Here is a 15815-nt window from a genome sequence, read left to right on the forward strand (position 1 = left end):
ATTTTAAAAGAAGAATTCCATGTACTGGTATATTAAACAAATATATCAGGCTTTGAGAAAGTATAGTGGAATTATTTATCCGAGGTAATTACTATTTTTCCCGAGGGGCGAAGCCGGGAAATATAGTAGTTTTGCCAGTCCAACCGAGGATTAATAATTCCCACTATGCTTTCGAATGAAACGCCTGGTATATTTGTTTTATATCCTACTTTTGGTAATTTACAACCAAAATCTTTGTGTTGAGCTTGCAAAGTCCGGTTAATTGAGTTGAATTACCTACTTTTCTCCGAGCCACCGTGCTCAGCGGAACGCAGATTAGAGCCTGCGCCGACGCATCGCTGGACTTGCCCGGGAGAGAGAGCGCGCTGGCCGGTGCGCCCGAGAGTTTAGCTAGATATCCAGTTTTGCGAAATAATGACGTCAGACCTCGATATATCCAAAAATATATCAAGGTCTGACGTCACGCAACATCATAGTTGAAATATATCAGGTCACATGATGCTACTTGAACCAATTTACTCTATGTAGGATATACTATGCATTGATTTACAGTTTAATGGATACTGTACATTGTTCCCTTGCTGCATATGAGTACAGTGTACATGATTCACCATTAATTCATATGTTTTAAAGATCAACTATACATTGTACATGTAGCATCACTAGCATGGTTTGTCTGCTTTCTGTTACATGTATACTGGTAGTCTTAGTGCATGTTCATCATGAACTTTAAAAATTAAGATAAGAAACCATGGAATTTTTGTAAACATCAAATGTACATGTTGTTACTCAGTAGTTTTGTTCAGCTCAATACATGAGCCGACTCAAGCCAGCATCTCCTCATTAGCTCTACTACTCAAGCTGTTCTCAACTCATCAATCTTTCCTGGTTTACAGTCCTTTTCAGGACCACTTTCAAGAAAGAATACTCTACTCTCAAATCTCCACTTTCTCGCCTATCCATTTCTTCTCTTCTTCTATCCACTGTTTCTATAACACTTCACATGGTGTACCGTAAACCACATCAGCGAGTGTTTGATATTATATTATATAGTTTCAAAATATGATTTTAGGAATTTTAAATAATATATATTAATCCCATATCTACAATTTGGAAAATGTATATACTGAGGGAGTAAAAGTAATGATTAAAATTTATAAAATCATATTTTGAAATTACATTACAATATCAAACCAATTTTAATTAATATTTTTGGGAGTTTATGTGTATATTTGATTTGTAAAATGAAATCTATAACTGGCAAACATAGATATCTACTTAGAGATGTAATTTGTCGCTGATGTCACAATTCTGAAATAATCCTGTGAAAATGGCGATCTCCATCCAGAGACTTCGAACCTGAAGAAGACCAAATTTGAAGAGGTGGTATCCATACTGGGAATTCGGACGGGGTATAAGTGGATTCATTTGTATAAATCAATTATTTTATTTTGTATTAGATTTTTTGTTTATTTTTTGTTTAAACATAAACAGAATGTTTATTTTGAAGTTTGTCTCAATGTGAGGATAAAGTAAGTAATATAGCTCTGATCAGGTAATGGCAAAATGTTGACTGTGTGCAGTTCGAGAATCCATCCAGTTTATATCTCTTCTGATGTAAAACCTAGCTTGACTCCCCAAAAGACATTATTACTCTACAGTTTAAAGGTCAAGTCCACCCCAGGAAAATGCTGACTTGAATAAATAAACAAAAATCAAAATAGCATGGTGCTGAAAATTTTATCAAAATCGGATGTAAAATAAGAAAGTTATGACAATTTAAAGTTTCGCTTATTTTTCACAAAACAGTGATATGCACAACTAGGTGAGTCAGTCGATGATTTCCATCACTCACTAGTTCTTTTGTTTTTTATTGTTTGAAATATTTCATTTTTTATAGATTTGTCAAAAAGGACCAACTTGACTGAACCATATAGTATTAAACAATGCTAATTCCACATGTTCAGGGAGGAATTAATCGTTTTATCACTTGACAATGAGGAGAAAATTAGAATATTTCATATAATAAAATACAAAAGAAATAGTGAGTGGATGACGTCATAGTCTCCTCATTTGCATACCAGCCAGGATGTGCATATAACTGTTTTGTGAAATAAGCCAGTTCGTAGTTCCTTTTTGCGCATGATCAAAAGATTCTATGCATGATCAGAGGAAGGTCATTTGTACTAAAGTAACATGGTGGTTTAAAATCTAATGAGATAAGCACCAACTTTAATATCTTGATTATTCATATATTCTTTTGAATAGTGGTATTCATTTACATCCACAAAAAAACAACAATGCGTCCACGAACGACTGGTATTTCAGTTTGCCAAGTACATTGTGCAACATGCTATGATATGCATTCAAGGTAGGAATGCAACAAATACCTTCATGAAGTGTTCATTGGTGTGCTATTCTAGTCACCTGGTCTATTCAATTTCTTCATCCTGCTATGTAAGGCAAGCTTACGTAATATCTTGCTTTGAAATCTGCCTATCATAATGAAAGAAATAAAAGGTAATTTGACCAAAATGTCCATGAAGTAACTACGAACTGGTCTATTAAGCGAAACTTTAAAATGTCATAACTTTCTTATTTTACATTCGATTTTGATGAAATTTTCAGTGTTATGCTTGTTGGATTTTTCTCTTTTTATTCAAATCAACTTTTTGTTGGGGTGGACTTGTCCTTTAATTTATATTGATGAAGGAGGGAGCTTATGTAAATAACAATTTTGAATTAAGATTTATGTCATAAACATGTTCAATTTTTTTTTAATCACGATATAATAAGAATTAGTGTATATGTGACATATCATCGACTCATTTGCATCACTATTAATGACAATAGTATCCACATTTTTATAAAATTGTCATAAAAATTCTGATCATTAATTAATTTTCATTGATTAAAGGCAGAGCGGATACTCAATTCCCTTCAAGTGGATGAGACTAAACTAATGCAGCTGATGTCGATGGGTTACGAGATGTCCGAGGCTCGGCTCGGACTTAGAGCAGCGGCAGGAAACGTGTCCCATGCCATCACAAAAATCCTAGAACGGAGAGACAGAAGGAAGGAGATAGCAGAGAAGGAGAAGGAAGAACGGAGGCAGAAGAAAGCGCAGAGGAATCTTGGAAAAACTGCCGATGGAAGCTGGTGAGTTTCTTTCATGCTTTGTTTTTTTTAGTTTTCTGATTTAAAAAAAAACTGGAGGGCTAAATCGTCCTCAGCGGCTTAGCCTAGATGTATTTTTTGGGGTTTTTTACACAAAAGGAAACTGGGTGATTTTATCTGCTGTTCAGATTATGAATCCCTTTTTTTTTTCAATTTCTAGAAGAGAATGTCACTAACAATTATTCAAGGGATGGAAACCTACAACTCTTCAATAGGATTGATGTGATTTCTTTGTTTGGCTGTTATTAGGCATTAATTGCTCTGTGAGGAAAAGTTGTTACAGAATTGGAAGGTTGTGCTAAATATGCAGGAAAAAAAATATGGCAAAGTGTAGTGCAAAGCTGTAGATTTTATCCATTTAAGTTTGTGTGATAGAAGTGAAGCAAATAAAATAGTTCTTCCTGTCTTCCTTCCTGTTTTTCTCTGTACATAAATACCTGTGGAATAACAACGTCCTGGTCTTGAGGCTGGTGACAACGCACAAAAAGCCTATTTTGCAAAGCCTAATAATTGGAGCTATTCTTTCAACAAAAATGCATAAAGCTTCATTTCTGTGTCAAGTAGTGTATAAGCTTTGGTTTGGTTTATGATTTTTCTTTCACTTTTAGATCCAGTCTGGGTCTTAACTGAAAATACAGCATTTCTATTTTTTCAATCTATTCAAATCAACTTTTTGTTGGGGTTAACCCTGGGAGGCTACTGTCACTGAAAGGTGGAAAACATGCTCGAACATGGACTTTCAAAAAAGGAATCTAATCAAGTATTATCCTTTGATCTCAGAGTTCCCTTATTTTTTATTTTGTCACTTTTTCACTACCCTAAATAGTGCCTCAATATTCAATTATCATGATAGGGTTGTAAATTAGACCCCCCCCCCCCAATTTTGACACCCTTTTCACAAAACCAACAGGCCATGAAAAACAACCCTCTTTATCTGCTTTCGTGTATGAGCATATCGTCTACCTTGTAATGGCAGTGTCCCCCCACCTTTAAAACGCCCACTCATCTGTTTTTTTCCTCTCATGCAGTGGTGTTTAGTACAGGTAAGTTTGGATTAATATTTGAACATTTGCAAGCCATTATGCAATTATGGACAACTATTGTTCCAAAAACTTATTTTGGATTATATCGTGCAATGTTCAATATTCATGCACATAAGTCAAAAATTTCCTCTTGAAGTCGATGCAAATTTTTTACTAGACTATGCAAAATGTGTTTTAAATAAGCCTCTTCAAAGTCAAGTTTATCCTACTGTAGTCCCTAAAGATTTGACTTAGGCAAAGTTACCTTTCATACTGAAATGAGATTGCTGATGTCATTGTTGAGGTTACAGTTATTGTAATGTTGTTTTGTTCTCATAAACCAATAGTTTTGCATGCAATTGTTGAAAATGGCATGCACCTTATTTACTGCTAAAAATAAATTTGAAAGTGAATGAATAAAATAAAAGCAAGGATATGACAATCTGTTTTGTCTCTTTACTCTGCTTACATTAAAAATGCATTTTACAAGTGTGTTGGATGCAACTTGGATGATACATGTATTTAGTGATGTTTAATGTTGACTTCAAAATGTGGGTTGTATGCAATGTAAGGTACAAGACAAGGAGGTTGTTTGCTGGAATTGACAGGTCTAGTGTCAGTCCATTATTTAAAGAAAAAACCAAAGTAGTGGTAGAGACGCCTTTTCACAATATTAACAGCCATCAGCACAGCCACCACACACATTTCAATAACATAAGAAAAAACAGTTGCCACTTGATCTTCCAATTGTTTTATTTTTTTAACAAACAGATGAGAAATGCAGATTTTATTTTCTCTGTCAATGAAACCTCATACCCTTTATTTAGAATCCTAATTTATAGTGTGCCTGTTATGTAATGAAATGCCCACTCACACTAATGTTTGTTTTTTTTGGCATACAGTGTATCCCATGGCCCAAGTGTGAAATAAAACCTTTTTGTCTCATTCTACTCAGTTAAAGGGGGATTCCCCCTGTTTGCAGACTGCTTCAAACAGGATAAAATAATAAAATGTTCATTTTTATTTTAATGGTGATTTGGTGCCATAATTGGCGAATCAAAAGTAACTTCAGTGACAACTTCTTGCAAACGTTTGCAAGAAAAACTGTTTGCAACAATGAAAACTGTTCACGAACTCTTGCAACCTTTTACAAACCTTGGCAAAATATCTTGAGGATACCCCCTAAAATCCAGTACCTCTTATGTCTCACTCAAATTATCTTGAACTTGGTCCTACACTTTCTTTTCCTTCTCACATCATCCCTATTTCTACAAGCATTGAATTTAGTTTGTCTCGAGCTGAAATCCTATATCCAGACTTGGAGTTTCAGTAGTTTTTAGAGCAAGCCCACTTTTCCATCTGGCACATATGTCTATATCAAATAAAAAAAATTTCAAAGCAAAAGGAAGGGTGAACCATTAAATTTCACTAATTAAAATCTCTGCATATCGAAACATCAATATTTGTGATGAAGGGGTATTTTGTCATAGTTTGTTGCTACATACTTCCAACAAAAGCACACAACCTTGTGTCAATGTGATCCTTTATAATTGTGTTATTTATTACATAAGCAAACCTGAAGCTCGTAAACACTGATAACCAAGTTCTCATTCTCTGACAATTCTCACAGTAATTTTACATGCTCCTGAGCTATGGACGAAACCAAGGATTTCATTTCAACTTTTGAGAAACGCGATAAAAGAAAAATATGAACTTATTTACAGGCAACAAGACAAAGAAAATGCTTGATTTGATAAACTCTTAAATATACTCCAGATGAATCCATTTGTGCACCAGTTTGCAAAATGTCCTATGTTTTTTTTTTACTAAATGAATACATAGACATGTTTTGAAAAATTTGTGTATTTTAGAGTCATTTAACCCAAGACAATCATCATTGGATTTAAAGACAGCTCAAATATTCATACCTGAATTAACCACACCGTATAAATTAAAACAACATTATTTTGAAGGGTTGGTTATATTAAACATTTAAAGTCTGTTTGGAGTCTGTGGCATGTAGGATAGTAGAGACATCCTTCCTACATGAACCACCAATGACAGACAAGAAATAGGAACAAATTACCGGGGTACTAAGAAATTTCCAGAAATAGGAACATTGTTAAAGCTTAATTCTACAGAATTGTTTTCACAGGAATAGGAACACACAGGTTAAAACTTAAAATGGAAATTTCTTTCCCCAAAAATAGAAATATGTTCCTGTTTAAAGGGAACCCTTGTGAAAGAGTATAGAATCAATGGTTTACAAACGGAGCTGAAATTGACAAAATGGTGCCTAGATGGTCATGCATTTGTGATTTCAGAAAATAAAAATAAGGTGCACAACAAGAGAAGTTAATAAATATGCATAATATGAAAGTAAAAGTGAAATAGGCAAGATGAACTGAGGAAGGAGTTGAAACATGAAACATGAAATTTACATGAAATTTTTAGTGTTATGCTTTTGGATTTTTCTCTTTTTATTTAAATCAACTTTTTGTTGGGTTGGACTTGTCCTTTAAAAGAAATTATTCCAAGGGTAAAAGAAATAATAAGATAAAGAATTCAATAGCAACACTTGGCCATTAAGTGTTGATTTTAAGGAATAATCCCAAAAAAAATTCCCAATAAATACAATTCAAAAGAAATGAATTCAAGAGAAAAGAAATACTATCAATAGCAACGCTGCATTTAGAGTAATAATTGATTAAGGAATATATGATTGCATATTTTTTGTAATTACTAAATCCAAGAGTAACAGAAATAATAAGATTACTAATTCATTACCAATTTAAATGAAATGAATTTAAAGAGAAAAAGAAATAAGATTCAGAATTCAACAGCAGCTCTTAATCATTTAGACATGCAGGCTGCCCAATTCAAAAGCATTTCAAAATTTATAGTGTACTAAAAGTGTATCACTTGGTAACTGAATGCGAAACAATGTCATTAAAGGTGAACGGTGAAAACATGTTGGAGGCCCGAATACAATGCTTACCAATAAAAGCACAGAATTGAAATCTCATCACTAAAGTCCTTCTTAAGTATTTCAAAATGTGAATCTAGTCAAATAATTCTGTGTTCTTGTGAACAAAGAGCTGTGCATCAACATGCATGTGATCAAGACGTTTACGGTTCTCAAGGGATCTCATGGTCTCCGCACTCATACACAACGGAGTAGCAGCTATTGGCACACACAGGATACCCTTGGCAAGCTTAGAGAGCCCAGGGAATCGCTTCTCATTTAATCGCCACCAGTTGAGGGCATCTGTTTCTCTGGAAACGGGACGTTCCAACCTGAACAGGTCAATCTCATCCTCTGGCTTAATAATCTTCTTGTTGAACTCGTCTTCTCCAAGTAGTGCAAAGAATGGCGAGTCTTTCTCATCGTTAGCATTCTCATGCTGGTCTTCTCTGTGGTTTTCTGCCAGTTTCTCCTTTAACCCCTCAATCACTGGGACCCGATCCTCATCGGACAGGAAGCGCAGGTGGTGAAATCTCGGATCAATTGCTGCAGCTTGCATCATCAAGGAGCTGGGAAGGATTTCATTCAGCTCACAACGTGCTTTCAGCTCCGCACTCAGGATGTTCCTGAAGACTTGTCCATCTTCGGAAATGTCCTCGGCATTGGGAACATCAATGTGCTGAAGCACTCCATGCATGACTGGTAACCAGCAGGAACCAGACTTGTTCTTGTCATCACCCATTACTGCCACTGCTGCTTTCACACCTTGGAGGGCATGGATGATCTCATGAAGTACCTTCCACTGAGACTCTGTCAGGTTTACTTCCAGGTCTACACCAAGAACTTGCCCAATCACATCCTGTAACTCTGCCAGTTGACAGAACATATCTGATATCACTTGCCATCCACTAGAATTGTCACATATGGTCAGAGTGAGAGATGACTTCTTGTTTTTTAGTGCGTCTCTCAATTGCCTTTGGCAGATACGATCCGTGGAAAGGTGAGTTATGAGTTGCCCAGCATCTTGTATAAGTTTGGTAATAGATGGAATGCCAAGAGCATTCTGGACAGCGATTCCAAGGAGTTCCCCTGCACAAGGTCTGCTCTCCACATTCAGAAAGGCACAAATAGACTTTAATACTTTCAGTCTTTCAGAAGTGTCAGCGACAGACTGCTTACCATCTGTGCCGTACACCATAGCTGGAACATCAGAGATCGTCACACCACAGCTTTGGCACACTTCACTTATTTGCTGTGCAACATCTACATCTGTAGCGTTGGCCTTTACCTGAAAATATACAAATAATAATTCATACTTCAGTTTGTTGTTAACAAATATAAAACAGACCTTGATTGAAGCACAATTTTGGGGAAAAAGAATGCTGAGAGGTACAAGCAGTAGCAGTCATTTGTGTGAGACTATATGGGATTGGTCCTTAAAGGCCAATCCCGGGTGGGGGGGGGGGTGACCAATATTGGAGTGAAAAGATTTTTTTAGCTTGTCAAACAAATTGCTCCCCAAATGAATACTTTGACTCAGGCCTCTACAAAAAAAAAATCATCACTGATAAAAAAATTTGCTTGCCCAATAGAAAAAACTGCTTGCCCGATTTTTTTTTCAAAAATTCTTTTGCTCTTAATTATCCTTTTCTGTCCTGGCTGAACTTGATTTACTGGCGCTGCCCTTGGCATTTCTTTATCTTGACTCTTGTTCAAGTTGTTCTGGTCGCCGATCACGACGACAAAAGTCGCCTATTTTAGTCTGACGACTCATTGTTTATTTGGTTTGAAGTTGAAGCCGAGTCCTGGCCAGGGTGACCAGATTTCACAAAATGAAATACAGGACAATCGACAAAAAAAAGATCAAGAAAGAAGGCTACACAGTATTAGACTTGTGAAAAAAATATACAGAATTGGAAGGGAGGGTGAACGAAAGAAAAGAGATGAATTGAGAAGAAAGAAAGAAAAAATGAAGGGGAAAATGAAGGAAATAATAAAAAATATAAGAAAGTTCTAATAAAAGGATGAGAGAGAATAAAAATAGATAAAAAGGTTTCCGTCATTCTTTGAACTGAATATAGAAAGAAAAAAGAAAAGAAAAGGGAAGATGAATAAATGTGTGAAAGACAAAATAAAGAAGAGAAAGACAAAAAGAAAGAAGAAAATAGGAAGGAAGGAATGAAGGACTTAGAAAGGGAAAAAAAGTATAAGGGAAAATGAAATAAAAAATGAAAGAAAGAAAGGAGGAAAGAGAGGGAGGAAAGAATGAAGGGAGGCCAGAATGAAAAAAAAGAAGAAAATAATGGAAGGAGAGAAAGAACGAAAATAACGATTGGAAGGGAGAAGGAATGAAGGAAATAAAAAAAGGAAATGTAATAAAGAAGGCAAGTAAGAGAAAGAAGGAAAGAAAGAAAATGAACAGAGAGAGAAAGGATCAGGAAATAAAAATAGATATGTAACAAAAAAAGGGCAAGAAGGAAGGATAGAAGGATAGAAAAGAAAGAAAGAGGAAAAAGTTCAAACTTCAAGCAAATAAATACAATCCAATCATATAACAAAAATCCTAATATTTTATTTTATATATTTTTTAAATTAAAATAACTAAAATGTTTTAGAAATGAATAAAATATGGGACGTCTGGTTACCCTGGTCCTGGCCGAGTCAGTCCAAAGCTTGCATGCATTCAGCGCGATCTAGCTCAAGAGTCGACTGGTTCGCGATCGCTCGTGTACGTCCGTACATGTAGAGCATGCGCTCAGAGGGCGAGAGAGGGGTTTCCCCAGCTAGCTCCTTCGTCGATTAGTAGCGCATGCGCACAGTGTAGTTTAGAAAGTAAGATGGCAGCCCCCATCGAACGGGACCGCTGGCGATAAATTGTCGGTAAATTGGCGCTGATTTGATATGTTTCCACTGTTTTTTGACTGGTATGACATTGTATGAGAGATAATTGCAATTCATCAAAAAATTATTAAACTTTACTGTCAATTTATCTTTTTCATTTTCAAAACAACCACTTGCCCTACCGGGCAATTGACTTTGAAAAATGCTTGCCCTCACGTCAATTTTACTTGCCCCGGGCAAGCGGGTTTGTCGCACCCTGTTGACTACTCTGCTCCCCTATTCTAAAATTCTTATCCGTCCTTGTCATATCGAGCACCCCAACTGGCCAGGGAGCTTGTCCCGTAGGCCCATATAATCATTTTTCACATAACATAGCCTACTTACCTTAACCGTACCAAGGACCCAGCTCTCATTCTTCCACTCTGCACTGATAACATGTGAGGTTACTGTAATGAAGTTCCTGTTGTAGTAGTCTGTCCATAGATCACAGGTGAGACCTATTTTGAGAGCACTTGATAACCGTTCAGAGAGTTTGGTCCTTCCCACACCTAATCGAGCCAGAAGGCGCTCCTCAATACTAAACTGTGTGGATAAGCAAATATCAAAGAACTTTAATTAGTACTTACTTTAGATTATGTAGTGAATTTGACTTCATGATGATGTTCAATTGTTAATGAAAAACCAGGGGCCTGTTTTATAAACAAATTATGATTACCGGTATGTTAATTTTGCCATATAAATTAAGATTTCTAAACTGTGTGAATAAGCAAATATCAAAGAATTTCAATCTACACTTACTGCACGTTTACTGAAGATTATGTTTAGTTATTTGACTTCACAATGATGTTCAATTGTTAATGAAAGACCACTGCCCTGTTTTTATAAAAGAATTAGGACTATAGTAACTTTGCCGTTGTGGTAATTAGTAATTACCATAGTGTATGCCTCGACAGCCAATCAAAATTAAGATTTCTCTGGTAGTTACCTTAACAGCAAAGTACTAGTAGCCATAATTTAAAGGACAAGTCCACTCCAACAACAAGTTTCACTTTATTTCACAACACAGTTATATGCACATCCTGGTCGGTATGCAAATGAGGAGACTGATGACATCATCCACTTACTATTTTTTTTTAAATATTTGATTATATGAAATATTGTAATTTTCTTCTCATTGTCTAGTGAAACAATTAATTCCTCTCTGAACATGTGGAATTAGTATTGTTTACTACTTTATGGTTCAGTGAAGTTGGTCCTTATTGTCAAATCTCTAAAAATGAAAATGTTGTATAATTCAAACAATAACAAACAAAAGAAATAGTGAGGGACATCATCGACTGTCTCATTTGCACGATACTCACTGAGTTGTGCATATCACTGTTTTGTGAAAAATAAACAAAACTTTAAAATGTAATAACTTTCTTATTTTACATCCCATTTTGATGAAATGTTCAGCGATGCTAGTTTGGTTTTTCTCCTTTTATTCAAATCAACATTTTTCTGGGATGGACTTAACCTTTAACCTTTTTAGGAGAGGCCTTAGGTCCATCATGTCCATCCATCCTTAACATAATTTGGAGTAAATTTTTGGAGGAGTTACAAGCAAAATAGACCAACATATATGGAACTATATTAACATAAATAAGTCTGTCATTTTTTAAATTTGAATCGTTTCAAAACAGTGAATGGGACCTAGTCCAAAAAAATATCAATCATTGGCTTCTATATAGTGCTTTATCAATACGACTGCTCAAAGCAGATGAGAGTAAGTAATCAAAGAGAAAATTTTGAATCTTAAAGGTCAAGTCCACCTCAGAAAAATGTTGATTTGAATCAATAGAGAAAAATCAGACAAGCACAATGCTGAAAATTTCATCAAAATCGGATGTAAAATAATAAAGTTATGACACTTCAAAGTTTCGCTTATTTTTAACAAAATAGTTATATGAACGAGCCAGTTACATCCAAATGAGAGAGTCGATGATGTCATTCACTCACTGTTTCTTTTGTTTTTTATTTAGTTTGAATTATACAATATTTCAATTTTTACGAATTTGATGATTAGGACCTCCTTGCCTGAAGCACAAAATGTTAAAATAATGGAATTCCACGTGTTCAGGGAGGAATGAAACTTCATTTCACATGACAATGACGAGAAAATCAAAATATTTCATATTTCATATAATAAAATACAAAAGATATAGTGAGTGAATGACGTCATCAGTCTCCTCATTTGCATACCGACCAGGATGTGCATATAACTGTTTTGTGAAATTAAGCGAAACTTTAAAATATCATAACTTATTTTACATCCGATTTTGATAAAATTTTCAGTGTTATGTTTGTTGGATTTTTCTCTTTTTATTCAAGTCAACTTTTTGTTGGGGTGGACTTGTCCTTTAAAAAAGTATTAAAAAGAAAACAAAAACATTTGTACTTGGCCTAGTGATCTGACATTAAACTTTTATTTAAAATGAATTAAAATTACAATGAAGATTTCAACTGTAGAAGTCATTTTGTGGTAATTTGATTTATTTGAATAATCAAACACTTACAAAAAGGAGATCCATGAAAATGTTTATTTTGTGTTTCCTTTTGTTGCGTTATTTCATTTTATATTTTACATTGCTTCCATCCATTCTACTATACTATTTTCTTTTCATTATTTTTTATTGCTTCATCATTACATTTCAAATTCCAAATCCTTGTTTGAATACATGTAGACCTCTGTGAACAGCATCACATGGGGAGCATTTCAAAATGTTAAAAGTTACTGTAATACCTTGCATTTGATTGGCTGCTAACTAATTAGTCAGTATGCCACCAGAGTATGATTCCATCAAAATACATCTTTTAGAATCAGTTTATTAGTCAACTTATCCAATCATAAATAGGGTACATTACAATATAGCAGGAATTTTAACATGACTAAACTCAAGAAGCAATCATAAACTAAAGACAAAAGTATGGAAATATGAATAGATGATTCTTCAAAAGTCTGTACTTTTATTAATGAGATCTTAGCCATTGTGTAGTATGAGTAACACTGTTAAACCTTGAGAAACTACATGTTGGGGATACTCATTCTAAAACAGTGATTTTCATTGACTATTGAAATAGTATAACTTATAAATAAGTTTTAAAAAAAAGGTAAAACTTATTAGCTCCAGTGAGCAGATAATAATAATTGTGAAGTGCCTTTGAGTAGTTGTAGATTGATATTGAGCTATTTATTGGCTGAGGGCAAATTATATAAACAAGTGGAATGCCTCTGGCCGTCTCACCTGCATCACGCGATTCAATATAGCAGCAGTGCTGATTTTGAAAACTACTATAACTCGCACAAGATGTTCAGTGATACTTGGTTACTCTTATTTCCACGTTTTATGAACTAGACCAATACACTTATAGAGATATGATGGCAATTCAAAAAATACCCCCAACGTGGCCAAAGTTCTTTGACCTTACATGACCTTTGACCTTGATCATGTGACCTGAAACTCGCACAGGATGTTCAGTGATACTTGATTACTATTATGTCCAAGTTTTATGAACTAGACCAACACACTTTCAAATTTATGGCTGTAATTCAACAAATACCCCAATTTGGCCAAAGTTCATTGACCCTAAATGACCTTTGACCTTGATCATGTGACCTGAAACTTGCACAGGATGTTCAGTAATACTTGGTTACTATTATGTCCAAGTTTCATGAATCAGATCCATAAACTTTCAAAGTTATGATGGTAATTCAACAGATACCCCCAATTCGGCCAAAGTTCATTGACCCTAAATGACCTTTGACCTTGGTCATGTGACGTGAAACTCATGCAGGATGTTCAGTGATACTTGATTAACCTTATGTATAAGTTTCATGAACTAGGTCCATATATTTTCTAAGTTATGATGACATTTCAAAAACTTAACCTTAGGTTAAGATTTTGATGTTGATTCCCCCAACATGGTCTAAGTTCATTGACCCTAAATGACCTTTGACCTTAGTCATGTGACATGAAACTCAGGCAGGATGTTCAGTAATACTTGATTAACCTTATGGCCAAGTTTCATGAACTAGGTCCATATACTTTCTAAGTTATGCTGTCATTTCAAAAACTTAACCTCAGGTTAAGATTTGGTGTTGACGCCGTCGCCGCCGCCGTCGGAAAAGCGGCGCCTATAGTCTCACTCTGCTATGCAGGTGAGACAAAAAATCACAAAACTGAGAATGTGATGAACCTGGAGATTGACTTAGTAAAGTTACACTTACAGATCCATGGATTGAGGGATGTATGATTTAAGTGGAAAGTAAATTAAACAATAGAACCTATACATATCAGCAGAATGTGATTTAACTTTAAGCAAAATGTAAAAACTGATATATTTCGATTTTTGAACAAAAATCATTGCAGGTAATTACAAAGTTGGGTTAATGTCTGAATTTGGAAGAGGGAAAGCATAAAAAACAAAAAGAGCACCAAAATCTTAATTCTCAAGTCTCATCTCACATACTGGTGTTAATTAAAAAACTTTTAGAATGTGCAAAACAGGCAACAAAGAACAGACATAACAAAGCTGCTTAAATAAAACTTACAACTGTTGGAAATGTGTATCCCCCTTGAAAAGCCTCTATAAGCCCCCTGAATCCAACTCCTTCAATGACATTCACTGGCAATAAATCGCTAATCACCATTTGAAATATTGCATTGTTGATGCCCTGGGCACGGAACTTGGAACATCCAAGCTTCCTCAAATTAGAATGCATAGCACTTTTCATCTTTGACTGCTGTAGTCTGATGAGGGCTTTACTCTTGGCAGCTTGACTGAATGCAATGTTCCTTGTTTTTGTGATAGCATCCATGGCATCCGCACCATTGGCACTGGTCCCGTTGGCTGCGCTGCCGCTGGTAGTGGTACTGGTGTCAGCACCCCCATCGACAACCATCTCGCCGGCTTCACCCGGCTTTGTTTCGGACACTTTTCCTCCCTCTTCATCTTTCACTTTGATTGGACTATCACTCGATGAGAATGGACCCTCTGCAAACTTCTGGATATGGCCGTGTTTTAGACGATGTCGATCTGGAATAGAATCTGGGTGATATTGGTCTGCATGCCGATTTAACAGATGGTTCCTCAAATTCGAGGTACCGCTCCGAGACGAGGCGGTTAGATGCAAACCGCATAGTTTGCATTCAATGTACTTCATCCTATTCGTTTTCGAAATGCGGTACTCCATGAAGTCCCACACATCCGAACGGCGACGAATCTGCCTCACCGGCTTGTTTACGTACTCACTCGTAATTGGTTCTTCAGCTTCTTGAATCAGGTTGACTTCCATGGTAATATTATAGCTCTAGATATACTTGATGAACTTCTTGCCCCAAATATGGAATTACAGGGTTAAAATCAAGCTTTAAAAAGCCGGATACTAATTAAAGAAAGCGAGTTCACGTTCAGTTTATCAGATAGATATCCGACGCATGAGTGAATGATACGGTACGGTACGGTGCGGCGGGAAACTGCATTGTTCGCATCCGGGTTTTCGGGTTGCATTATAGATAGACTAGAAACTAGGCGTTTTTATGAAAATGTTAGATAAATCTCATTGGATATAATCGGATATAATCCTGGTGAAAGTACAGACAAGAAGACTGCATTTGTGTAGCCAGGGTTATTTCATGAATGAGAACGTGTGGAACATATTCTGCGACTGTTTCGTTGGGTAGGGTGGGTAGACCAGGTTGGTTACTACTACTACCAGACTTGCAAACTTAGGAAGCGCTAGTAGTATAGGCCTTCTTCAGTTATAATTA

General features: G+C 35.7%; 2 protein-coding genes across 3 annotated transcripts in view; one reads left to right on the forward strand and one right to left on the reverse strand.

Annotated features, from left to right (window-relative positions):
* The window catches only part of LOC129266604 (NEDD8 ultimate buster 1-like), a 22072-nt gene extending 15682 nt beyond the window's left edge, over positions 1–6390 (forward strand). The window contains exon 10 of one of the 2 annotated variants that reach the window (XR_010294053.1): positions 425–813. Coding sequence is in view for 1 of the 2 variants with exons in the window: in XM_064101800.1 (XP_063957870.1) it covers positions 2918–3163 (246 nt within the window). In the remaining variant the exon portion in view is untranslated. Of the gene's footprint in view, positions 1–424; positions 814–2917 lie in introns of those variants that run through there. The other variant, XM_064101800.1, reaches the window with a different exon arrangement.
* LOC129261984 (zinc finger BED domain-containing protein 4-like) lies at positions 4935–15534 on the reverse strand. The gene is made up of 3 exons (XM_054900011.2): positions 14597–15534; positions 10390–10587; positions 4935–8452 (listed from the first exon to the last, which is right to left on the reverse strand). The coding sequence occupies exons 1-3, from the start codon at positions 15338–15340 to the stop codon at positions 7262–7264; spliced, it is 2133 nt and encodes a 710-aa protein (XP_054755986.2). The 5' UTR covers positions 15341–15534; the 3' UTR covers positions 4935–7261.
* Positions 15535–15815: the final 281 nt, after the last annotated feature.

This window comes from Lytechinus pictus, chromosome 1, assembly GCF_037042905.1.
Source record: "Lytechinus pictus isolate F3 Inbred chromosome 1, Lp3.0, whole genome shotgun sequence".
In the NCBI taxonomy this organism is placed as follows: Eukaryota; Metazoa; Echinodermata; class Echinoidea; order Temnopleuroida; family Toxopneustidae; genus Lytechinus; species Lytechinus pictus.

Coding starts and splice junctions, on each gene's coding strand:
- LOC129261984 (XM_054900011.2), bottom strand. CDS start 15,340: ATGGAAGTCAACCTGATTCAAGAAGCTGAAGAACCAATTACGAGTGAG. Junction 10,588..14,596: donor GATACACATTTCCAACAGTT/GTAAGTTTTATT, acceptor TTATCCACACAG/TTTAGTATTGAGGAGCGCCT. Junction 8,453..10,389: donor GGGTCCTTGGTACGGTTAAG/GTAAGTAGGCTA, acceptor GTATATTTTCAG/GTAAAGGCCAACGCTACAGA.